The sequence below is a fragment of the Amaranthus tricolor genome, chromosome 10 (genome assembly GCF_026212465.1).
Source record: "Amaranthus tricolor cultivar Red isolate AtriRed21 chromosome 10, ASM2621246v1, whole genome shotgun sequence".
NCBI classification, from domain to species: domain Eukaryota; kingdom Viridiplantae; phylum Streptophyta; class Magnoliopsida; order Caryophyllales; family Amaranthaceae; genus Amaranthus; species Amaranthus tricolor.
In genome coordinates this window covers 17,667,979-17,680,709 of record NC_080056.1, presented here as the reverse complement: position 1 = coordinate 17,680,709, position 12,731 = coordinate 17,667,979, and the positions used below count along the sequence as shown (strand labels likewise).

At 31.9% G+C, this 12,731-nt stretch overlaps 1 protein-coding gene and 1 long non-coding RNA gene across 2 annotated transcripts; both read right to left on the bottom strand.

Moving 5' to 3' along the window:
• Positions 1-2,701: 2,701 nt before the first annotated feature.
• LOC130825740 (uncharacterized) lies at positions 2,702-5,631 on the bottom strand. The gene is made up of 3 exons (XR_009046944.1): positions 4,900-5,631; positions 3,507-3,620; positions 2,702-2,836 (listed from the first exon to the last, which is right to left on the bottom strand). It is a non-coding gene; the product is annotated as an uncharacterized LOC130825740 (long non-coding RNA).
• Positions 5,632-6,033: 402 nt separating this feature from the next.
• Positions 6,034-6,378, bottom strand: LOC130824919 (uncharacterized). The gene has a single exon (XM_057689942.1). The coding sequence runs from the start codon at positions 6,376-6,378 to the stop codon at positions 6,034-6,036; it is 345 nt and encodes a 114-aa protein (XP_057545925.1).
• Between the last annotated feature and the right edge of the window lie 6,353 nt (positions 6,379-12,731).

Here is a 12,731-nt window from a genome sequence, read left to right as displayed (position 1 = left end):
ATGTTTGATTGTTAGGGTAATTAGTAGAATCTCTTTGGTGTGGTGATAGAAATAGCCATTAAAAGTCTTTATCAAGTTAGCTTGTTTTGGAAGATTGGATTTCTGATTTTGTTGTGGTGATTGAAGATTGCTCATAGAGTAATCCAAAAACTTTGTTAAATTTAAGAACAAATTGAATATTTCAAAGTGATTTGAACTTTTTATGTGAATGGGCACTTTGTTTTTTTGGGTGAAACAGCTGAAAACAAGTTTCTGGATCGAGAAAATTTGAAATTCCCGTATCGCGAGTTTGGTCGCGGCTCGCGAGTCCCTTTGTTAAAGTTTCTGGAATGAAGAATAGTTTGGTCGCAGCTCGCGAGTTTAGTAGCGGCCCGTGAGCAAATGGCAGTTTTCTGCCCCATTTTGAAAATGCGATATCTTCTTCGTCCGGACACGGATTTAGGCAAATTTACAGTCGTTACGACCGTACGGAAGTAGTTTATCATCCAATTGGAATTACTCAAAAATATTGATTAAATTATTTTATATAAGCCTTTGAGTGAGCTTGTATCTTTATAAAAGTAGTTAAAAGAGTTCAATGTTGTTACTATGCTTGGATATTGCTCGAGTGGACGTGTAAACATTAGTATTAACTTGGGATTGATCTTTAAACCTATAATAGATGTGATTACTTTAGTTTAGGGATGGATTCTTGGATTTGGGTTTAATATGAGAAAGTGTTATAAGTACCGCATTCGAATTGACTCGAGAATAGGTTATGGAGTACATAAGTTATGATTTAGAGGTTACTTATAAGTTCATGAAATTAAGAAAGGTTATATGTGCAGAAGTACTTATGTTGTTTCAGTGATGAAAGACTGATTTTTGAATTAATCCTGCTTGAAAAGTAATTGAGTATTTCTTTTATAATGTGTCTAGAGTTATTATTCGTTCTTCAATTGGGTTTTATGGATAGGTATTGCTAAGTTATGGGTTCTTATTTGATTAGTTGATATTATTTGGGTTTAAATCAAAATGGGCATTGGAATTTAAGATTGGGGTAAAGATTGGTTAAACTCCATTTATAGTAACTCCAACTCCTATATGTGTTGTTGATGATGAATCGATTGGTATTCTAGCTAATCATTGATTAATTTGTTTACGTAATAATATTATTAGTTTTGTAAAATGATTTTAATAAAATTTATCATGTTACGGAAATTATGTTTAATGAAATAAAGTATGTTAACATTGTATTTAGAGATTACAAAAGCATATTTTACTTAAAGTTTTGTATAAAGTATTAAACATTACTAATGTTTGTCGTTTTGGGAATTAGACAACAGATACTATGTATTTGGTTTTGTGTGAAAACCCTAGAGCTTGATTTCAGGTACCCTTTTAGGATCGGCCTCAAGCACCTGATCCCGTTTAGTTCTTACAAGAGCCGTTTTAGCTGATGACGATCACCCGTTTACCAGAATGTTAGATCAAGGCTACTTCTGGCGGTCACTGAATATTCCCTATTTTCGTATTATTTTTATATTATGTTTTAAAATACTTTCTTAAGTATTGTTTTGATGGTTGACAAATATGTGTCTTTTGTGAGGAATTTACCTCAAATTGTTAAGCATTGAACTTATGTAGTTCTTAGCCGTATTTGGTTTATTAAAGAATGTGTTCTTTAACGTTAAATATCACACTGTGATGTAATATAGTTTTATGTGTCGCCAAACAAAAGTTGATTGAAAGAATTTGATTGAAAAAAAGGGATTTACCTAAATGAGCAAAGGATTAAAATATAAACTTTCAAATGATTATCTTATTTAAATGTGGCATTGTTTGTTGGTTTACTCAATAATTATTATTATTGACTGCTCTCGATGGGGCCTACTCTAACGGGAGTAGATCCATTATTCTTTTCAGGGTAGCTTCGTCATGGAGGTGATGACCATAAGTATTATGTGCTATGTGCGTGGTAAGGAATCCATTTTATCATCACTCCCTTTTGACTTTTGGTTATATAAACGTTTTCTTATTTTGGTATTGTAAATTAAGACTTTAAAGTTCTAGATATGTTTCGTAAATAATTAAATTTAAGTAAAGTTTGTAAAAAAAAATTTCGTTAACTCTGATATTGGTTTGCTATGATCGTAGGATCATAGGTCAAATTCAATCCAAACATCTGTCAGTCTTCCGCTGTGTTAGTGGACAGTATTATTATATTGTTTCTGCTGGTTTGGGTTGTTTCAATGGTAATAATAATAATATTATATTTTGTCATTGATTTAATACTAATATTTGTTGTATTATTTTTGTTGTTGTAATAATAATAATAATAATAATAATAATAATAATAATAATAATAATAATAATAATAATAATAATAATAATAATAATAATAATAATAATAATTCGAAACTTAGGAGACCCACCAAACTCCGGCATGTAATCTAATGAAGTTGGGAGCACAGAACGAGGAGGGACCTCAAAAAAAAAAAAAATAACTAAGGTTATACAAAATCTAATATAAGCCTATACATTAAAGTTTTAAATTCAAAGGCTCAACTAACAAGCCGCTAAGAAGCCAGGGTAGTAGCACCCCATACTCAATATCATCAAACGTTGCATATATATCGTCCCAATGGAGTAGCAAAACATCAGCAACTCATTAACTATAGCACCATAGCAGTAGACATTAGCAGTGGTATCCATAAGCACACCACCATGCACATAGCTTAGCAGCAATAGAAATCAAGGGGTCTCTGATCCCTGAATCTAATCTCATACATATAGGCAACAACTCCCTAAAATGATATCTCTTTCCTCCTTGGATTTTCAAAATCTCTATTACCCACTGCATCAATCCAAACCAACTAGGAATTAATAAATGCCAAACATCTAGAAAATAATCAAAGCGGAGCAGCTTTCATAGATTGACTTTAAACAAAAAAAACTTGTGCTAATTTATGAAAAATTTTAGTGTAAAATTACAAAAGATATACATTGATTCAAATGAAAAAATTAACCAGCTTTCTGTCCTTTTGCGAGAAAACTACACCTACACAATTATACAAATGAACATATAGTAATACACTATCAACATTAAGAAAGTGTATCATCAACACTAGTTCACCATTTACCATATCAACTCAATTTGCAAGCATACAATATCCTTTCTAACCAATCAACACAAATGATCAAATATGAAAGATATTTTAAAATATATTGTTTGTTTTTGTAAGTGGTATCATTAGACTCAACAAATCCTAGTGAACTAAAACACTGAATATAGTTTAATAACAAATGATCAAAAAGCTATATACAACAGAATGCGACAACTGCATTTGCTTTAGCTTTAACGCTTCTATTATTGCTATATACAAACAACAACTTGAAATGGAGAATAAAATACTGAATATATAGTCTAACAATAGATGATCACAAAGCTATTGATTCGATTTAAGCCCCTTCTAAAGATAACAAAATAGCATATAGTCAAAGAAGAGGAAACGATCTAAGATTACCTATAAGATCAATTGTAGTTCCATCTTCGACAGTTGTCTCACTAACAGAGGCTCCTAGATCCAAAAATAGTTGGACATCATCAAAATGGCCTTTTAATGCAGCCATATGAACTACTAGAATGAAACAGTTTCAGTTTGGCAATGTACCAAAATGAGAAAATTATCAAGTACATATGCATTGTAATTAAAGAAAAAATAACATACATTGGCATTGTTTATTAGCATTGGAAAAATAACTAAATTTCATACTTCATAGACTACTAAGATTAAGATGGAAAATGAAATTATCTATGGAGCACTCAGAACTGCATGATAGATAAAGTGTAGATAAATTTCAAAACTACTATGAATATGATTTCCTAGTTTTCATTTTCTCATACTTTGAATTTCATTAAACTCCAGCTTACAAAACTAAAAAAGTTTCATTCGCAAAGGAAAACTATAGAAATCTTAGCAGGCATTCAATGACTAATGTATGGTCATAAACTGATCGCGCAAACACCCTATTTGTAGTTTTTAAAGAAATAAAAAGACACAAAAAATATATTGATTAAATAATCATAAACCCATGTTAGCATCATTCGAGATCCAAACAAAAAAGGGCCATTTTTAGGGTATTAATATAGAAGGATAAGCACATCAATAAGAACAACATTAAAGTCCAGAAACAAGAAATCCAATCACATACAAACCCAGTTACTTTCCAGATGTAAAATTGGAAAGAGAAAAGACCCCAAATGAAAAGAACACACATAAATTAAAATTAGACCAGAAAAACCCTAAATTAAAACCCCCAAATTGCAGTAAATGTTTTTTTGTTGAAGAGAAAGTCTTAAATACCAAAAATGTCCAATGATCAACTTTTGCAATGCTTCTCCTCTTAGATGCTCCAACACCATCATTTTTCTAACCTTGATCTTAAATTGAATCGACATTTCTCATAGTTGATAGATATTTACCAAAATCCAAGAAATTCATTCGAATATGAATCATGAAAAGGCTGAAAATAGTTTGGATTGTCTAATCTCCAGACCCAACGTTGTGCACAGTAAATTACCTTCAACATTAGGAGTTGAGGTTGAAGTTCGATTTCTTTCCAAAATCCTAAATCAGATATCTAAACACTTATATCTAGAAATTCAAACAAAATACCCAAATTAATTGTAAAATTAAGTATAAAACCCTAAATTTATAAATGTACCCCCAAATAAGCCAAAAACCCTAAATTGATTAACAAATATGGTTTGGGGTATTGTATAATTATCAATCATGAATCAACAAACAATGTTTTAACAATTAACATTCAAAAAAATCTATTTAAATAAATCAATAACAATTGCACAAATTTAAAAATTTTATGTAAATAATAAGAAATAAAAAAATATATATATACATGAACGCAGCATATTAACGGTGGCCAGTGGGTCGGTGGTTGAAACCTAGAGTGGTGGTAGATTGCAGATCATAAACGAATAGTACTTTTGCTGTTTGAAAACCACTTGAGAGTGTTTGAAGGTCGAGTATAGATATGTGTTGTTCATCTCATTCATATGATTTGAAAAGCTAGAAGACATATTGTTAAAAGAAGAAGTTAAGTCCACAACCTCCGGCTTCTTCCTTTTCCTTCCTTGTTCATTTGGAGCCTTTTCTTTTTTGGCTTTCTTTGAAGAAGGTTCACTTGGAGTTGATTGCTTTGATTGGTTGACGGACTCATTATCATCAAATTCATCATCTTCATCACTACCACCCTTATCTAGTTCAATGGTCTCTTTCTCTTGATTGTCAACAGCTTCAACAAAAGTCTTAGATTGCACTCCAGTAGCTCGATCGGCACCAAAGATAACTGACAGTTAATCATAAAATGGAAAAGGAACATTCCATGATCCTTGAGCATTTCTGTGTTGCTGAAATTAAACAAGAATTGAATAAAAAAAAAAGATACGTCATTTAAAATATGTTATAATTTCTAACAAATATTAAACAAGTCAAAGTATTTGTGTACCTTACAAAAATCTTCATAAGATTGTTCTTTCACAAACAATCATATTCTTTTCATTATCCCAAGAAAAACCAGAAGTGCGAAACATTTCAGTTAGCACATTATACTTATTTTTAAACCATTTGATTTTTGATTCAATATGGGGAATAGCTTTCAACCCACACACGGGAAACTTCTCTTTCAATTTCTCCTCTAACTTATTCTTGAAACCACCTTTGAAACTCCCATCAGCTTTCCATGAAGGATCGGCACTCATCTCCAACAAACCATTAATCAAACATTCTTCCTCAGATTTATTCCATGATCGCTTGTTTTTCCCTCTTCCACTTTGAACAAATTGACCAACATTCATCCTATACAATAATGATGTATTAAAAAAAAGATTACCAAATAAGGCTATTTTCTTATTTGCAAGATAAAATAAATAATCCAATTACACCATAAAAAATATCTCAACACCATAAAATAAATTCGATTACATCATAAAAGGAACACCCAAACATGAGTCCAAATAAACTAAACAAACATTTATGTTTGGCTACTATGACTAAGTCTCCAATTATTAAACATATTTTGTGCTAAGTTATTCCGATAAGTAGTCCAAGCATCCGTAGTAGCTATTTGAGTAATCAACTCAACTTCATCATCTAGGCCCTCATCATCACTTTCACCTTCTTCACTATCGGAATCCCAATACATTGTGTAATCTGTTGGCATATGTTTTCGAATAAGATTGTGTAATAGTACACATACTTGAACTATACGCCCATGAGTACGTATTCGAAAGAAGGATGGGGTCCTAAGAATACCCCACCTTCCTTTTAATAGTCCAAAACATCTCTCAATAACATTCCTTGCCTTAGAATGTTTCATGTTGAAGTACTCTTCCGCACTAATTGGCTGTCGGTCCCCCCACTCTTTAAGGTGATATCATGACCTCTATATGGTGCTAAAAACCCTTCACCATTCGTGTATCTAGCATCTACCAAATAGTAGGAACCTTGACATATGGCAAAAAAAAAAGGTCATGACATTGCTTATTGGACTCCACTATATAAAATCTAAATTCTAAGTATGATTACCTTGTGGCACTTTTAAACCATTTAGGCCTAGTAATAGCATCTCGAAGGACACGACCATCATGAGCGGATCCTACCCAACCAGGATGAACATATATGAACTCCAAATTAGGGTTACATACACCTAACACATTCATAACAATAGAACCTTTCCTTGTCCGATATCTTGCTCTATCCTCACTTGGCACATGAACACTATATATGAGTGTCATCTAACACTAGTGGAAAAAACCTCATTTGCTGCGGTTTTTTTGCCATTATTTGCTGCGGTTTTAGCCCCCAGCAATAGTGATAGCAGCAAATGTCCTACTTTAAATGCTACGGTTCAAAACCACAGCAAATAAGGGCATTATTTGCTGCGGTCATGGGCAAAAACCGCAGCAAATAAGGAGTGTTATTTGCTGCGGTCAGGGGCAAAAATCGCAGCAAATAAGGGGGGTTATTTGCTGCGGTCAGGGGAAAACCGCAGCAAATAACTCTCTTTTTTTTTTCTTTTTCCGTTTTATCCTTATAATAATGCAATAATAATACAATATAATAACAGTGATTAATCCAATGATAATCACAGATAATCAACATTAATCTCTTTGTAATAATAAACTCTCGCTCGTATATATAATATAATATTATGTACGTGTATATATATATATATATATATATATATATATATATATATATATATATATATATATATATATATATATATATATATATATACATTAAAGTATAAAAAATAATCTATACTAATTACAATTTATCAAGGACAAATATAAGCAAGATACGCGGCAATCTTGTCTTTTAATTCGCGCATCTCTTCACTTTTCAAAGGGCGTGTTTCCCTCGGAATGTCGTTTAAAACCTATATATAATATTAAAATAAAAGATTAATATAGAAATAAACATTAGATTTTACCAATAATATATTTAATTAAGAACGTAACAAATACTTACGACATCTACATTTTCGACTCCAAAGTCCTTCACAGAATTTATAATATCGTCCATATACTTCAGCGCGTAGTAGCCGCAGTCAACGGAAGAAGAAGGTTGTTGAAAGCACTAAGAGAAAATAGATGTTAGTGTCAAAAACGGTTAAAAACGCATAAAATCGCAACTTAACACGTAAATTCTAGAATATGACTATGATTTTCAATTCTAACAACTTCTACACAATAATATATACCAAATAGTGTTGTGTGCCAAGTTTCGTGCAAAACAAACAAAGTTTGAGCTACTTTACGCGCGAAATTGACAAAAACGCTTATAAAAACCCTTAAAATCGCAACTTAACTTCTAATTTCTAGCATATGACCATGATTTTCAATTCTAACCATTTCAACACAATAATATATGCCAAATAGTGTTGTGTGCCAAGTTTCGTGCATAACAAACCATGTTTGACCTACTTTACGCGCGAAATTGACAAAAACGCTTAAAAACCCTTAAAATCGCAACTTAACTTCTAATTTCTAGTATATGACTATTATTATCAATTCTAACCATTTCAACACAATAATATATGCCAAATAGTATTGTGCTCCAAGTTTCGTGAATAACAAACCATGTTTGACCTACTTTACGCGCGAAATTGACACAGCAGCAAACTAGTGACCAGACCACCTTGCACGACACGTGGAGACCAAACCTATGCATCCAGGACCTAGGCTAAAGTGGAAATGGAATCTTGGTACTTGGATCTAGCAATCAAGGTCCTAAAACAATTCTAACATTCCCCGTGGACTCCTAGAAGCTGAGCTGAAGGAGGGCTGCTCGACAGTTTGCTAGATCAGAATTTTGTTTAAGTGTTTGTGGTTGTTTCGTGTTCTTTTCATGATCATTTGTAGTTTTTTACTGTGTCATTAATCAAAGCTTACGCACAACATTAATCCTTGAATAACCAAGGCCTTAATCAGCCCCGGTTTCGCATCAAAACCAAGTTTGAGTACTTTACGCGCGAAATTGAAAAAAACGCTTTAAAACCCATAAAATCGCAACTTAACTTCTAATTTCTAGCATATGGCTATTATTTTCAATTCTAACCATTTAAAACTTAAACAAACAAGAAACTTGAAAATTAAAAATACTTTTCTGAACAAAAAATTATTTACTCCACAAATAATAATATACTAGTATTATTTATCAACTAGGAGTATTATTATTTTGTATTAACTATAATAGAAATAACATGAAAAATAAGAATGCAATATTAATATTTTCATATTAAAATTTTCATCTCTGAATCGAAAGAGATGAAACAAATTTAAGTAGAAAGGAGATCAGAGTAGCAAGCTAACCTTGAATTTCTATAATTTCTAGTGCATACACGAACATGTATGACAAATCAAAATTAAAACTTAAAAACAACAACATACACATTCATAAAGTATGAAAAATTTAAACCTAATTTACAAAATCAAAATGAAAAAGATACCTTGAATTTCGTGGGTTTGAGAGAAAATGTAGAACAAGAAGAAGAAAATGGCGTGATAATGGCGTGATAATGGTTTGAGAGAAGGATGAAGAAGAACACAAGAAACGAACACAAATCTTGATTATGCTTAATCTTACGTTGGTGAAGATGAAGAACGATACGTTGTAGTCGAGTTTTTTCAATGGGTTTGAGAAGAGGAAACGTTGTGTAGTCGAGTTTTGTGAAAAAAAATGGCGGGCTGTGTAATTAAAGTGATGAAGAAGCGTGTTGTATACAATAAGATAGGTTATTTGCTGCGGGCCTTAACCAACCGCAGCAATAAAAGCTTTCTTTTTAAAATTTTGCTGTGTTAAAACGGTTATTTTGGGATATTTGCTGCGGGCTCAATGATAACCGCAGCAATAAATGCAATTAATACGGTTATTTGCTGCGAGCCCTAGCCAACCGCAGCAATTAATGCTTTTTTTTTTAATTTTGCTATGTGCGGTAATTTTGGATTATTTGCTGCGGGCCCATAAATAACCGCAGCAATTAATATTAGAATGACGTATTTGCTGCGGTCAACCAACAAAAACCGCAGCAATTAGTTCTTTTTTTTTTCAAATCTTTTTCCTATTTATTGTTGCGAATAAACAAAAACCGCAGCAAATGATAAGCATCAAATACGTTTTTTTCCACTAGTGTAAGGCTCCTAAACAATTCTACAAAAAAAAGTTAAGAGGGATAAGTTTTACAAAAAACAAAGTGGATAGATTTTTAAATAATATAGATGAAATTATGTTATTACCTTAAAACATTTCCATCTATCCACTTCAGAATCTTCTATTATAGGTGTCGGCTTTTTTAGCAAGTGAGTATGTAGTTTTAAGACGGCAAGAAGACATCGGTGGAAGTTTCTACTAACACTTTCTCCACTTCGAAAGAAATGACTTCTAATTGTCCTATTTTTCAAATGATGTGCCAAAGTGTACAAGAACATAGCTACAATTTCCTCCAAATACATATTTCGAGTGCCATTTAAACCACAGACATCTCTGACCATCTCACAAAGGACATAAAAGGTTCTTCTATTCACACGAAGTTCACTTTTGCAGACTATATCACTATCCTTGATTAGTGCATCCAAGTGCTTTTGTCTAAGGTGTTTCTTCTCACTTTTGCTATAACGTGGTCGTTCAATTTCATAAACAATTACACCCATCATACACATCACCAAGTACATGATTGTGACGACATTGTTAACAACCATGAAAAGTAGTTGTAAATCAATTTATCTCTTCTTCCTTCTTCTTACTATGGCTAATTGAGACGGAATCATTTCTGTGAATGTATACATGCATCATCATATTAATAAATAGAAAAAAAATTATATATTACCATATATATATTTTGTAGACTTAATTAAGAACGGGAACAGCAACAAGAGGGGGAGTGAATTGTTGTTGTTACTAGTTTAAGCGTTTTTGCCCTGTTTTTGCGGAATTGAATAAAATAAATAAAGCTTAAACTTAGAGCGAAATAATTAAAAGAGACAAACGATTTTTACGTGGAAACCTTCTAGGCCTAAATAGAAGGAAAAACCACGACCCCTCGGGATTTCTAAATTCTCCACTATGTTTAAGGCAACTCGTTACAATTACAATAAACATCTTACTTCACTCGAAGCGAATCAACTAGGCCAACTCTTCTCTCTCAAATTGCTTCACTCAAAGCAACAAACTTAGCTTCACTAAAAGCTAATTCTCACCACTAGCTTCACTAGAAGCTTTCTCCTTAGCTTTACTCAAAGCTAATCTCTTCTCTAGCTTCATTAAAAGCTAATTAATTCCCCCTTAGACTCACCCGAGTCTAATTACAAATTCTCTCAAAAACTCTTACAAAAGAAATGAAATTCTCTAAAAATAAAATCAATAAGTTGCACAAGAAAATATTATGAATTAATTGGCATTTTTAAAACAAAATTTTGTTGTAAAAATTCTCCCATAATTACGTATGATTTAATGGCTCATACTAAGGCAAGTTTTGAAGAATAACCGAGCCCACTATTTATAGAGCTAAAATCCCTAAGAATAAGGAATATTCCAATCCATTATTCCATTATCAAAAAGATCATGGGAGTAATGTGGATTAACCAAACATACGGTTTTTGATTAAGTCAAATCATACAGAAATAACCGCTGTTCCCATTTGCCTAAACTAGCTTCTGTTCCCTTCAAGCACCAGTTTCTTCAATAGCTGTTCCTGTTCCAGTACTAATTGCTGGAACGTGTTTGCTATAAATAGAAACGGTTATGCTTATTACGAATGGTTACTTGCTAACTTGTAGGTATAAAGACGGTTAAGAATGATAGCTAAGACCCATTCAACAACAACTAATTCTATTTTTAGTAAATCCAATATTTACTAAAAATAGATCCTAAAATAAAGGATCTTTATTTAGAGGCTCATACGTAAAGTAATTTTAAGAAAACTTTTTGCCAATTAATTATAATAATTAATAAATGCAACAAATTAACTTTATTTAATACATTAACTAAAAATAATAATTATAAATAAATAACCAGAATTTCCAGTTAACGTAGGCTGACTCCAGTTCAGGAACAGTGCGCTGTCTCCAATTTCCAGTTTTGTTAGAACATCCAACTTAGGAACAGTAGACCTGCTGTCTCCATTTTACATCCCAAGCGATATACTTCTTCTAACATCTTTCGGATCCTTTTAACACGTACATTTCCATGAACCAAGTCATAGGTACTATCAACGATCATAATTACGACCGGATATCAACCTGCACATAATCTCTTAACACATATTTGCTTAAGTGTAGTCATCATCAAAACTCAAGAGGTCCAACAAATTCCCCCTTTTGATGATGACAAACTTTTAAACAAACTTAAAATAAAATTAGAGTAAAATCAATATTATAGAGCATGTCAGAGATTAAAACAACTCTACATAACTTAGTAAATTAACTCGTTACAATATAATTTACCAAGCAATCATAGCAACACAGTTTACTCCATATAGTATAAAAACACAATATAAAATATATGTTTTTAAATAGTTTCCAAAAATAGTTAACATAAATCACTAAGTATTTCAAATGTAATAACTTTGAAATCAGAACAATTAATCATATAATCAGAGCATATATCTTATATTCCTATCAACAGAACATTCAAAAAAATTATTAGAACAGTTCATCGTCAGAGTCATCAGAGCAACAGTTCATCAAGTAACTTCTATTATCAGAACAATGTAAATCAATCTTGATCATAAGTATCAGAGCATTAAGCATTAACAAGAGGTGTTAACTATATACTGACAATAGATTAACTATACTTTGACAATCACAGCAAAATCATCAAGCAATAAACAAGCAATAAACAATCATCAGCAGCACACAGCCAAACAGCCTTAGATCATGAATCATAAGCTTAATCCTAAAGTCCAATATAATAGATATTATCAGAGCTAAGCATACTCAAGCATTATTTAAGTTTGTGTCATATATTCCCCCTTTTGACATCATTCAAAAAGAATTGGAGCAATCAAACCACAGCACTACGCATATAGACATAGTCAAAGAGAGAATAAGGATGCACAAAGTAAAAAGCAGTAACAATGAATGCAAACGAGATCAGCTATGATTAATCGTCACAGATAGTTAGTAGCATAAAGGAAAATGTAGGTCATAGTATGAATTAATACAAACA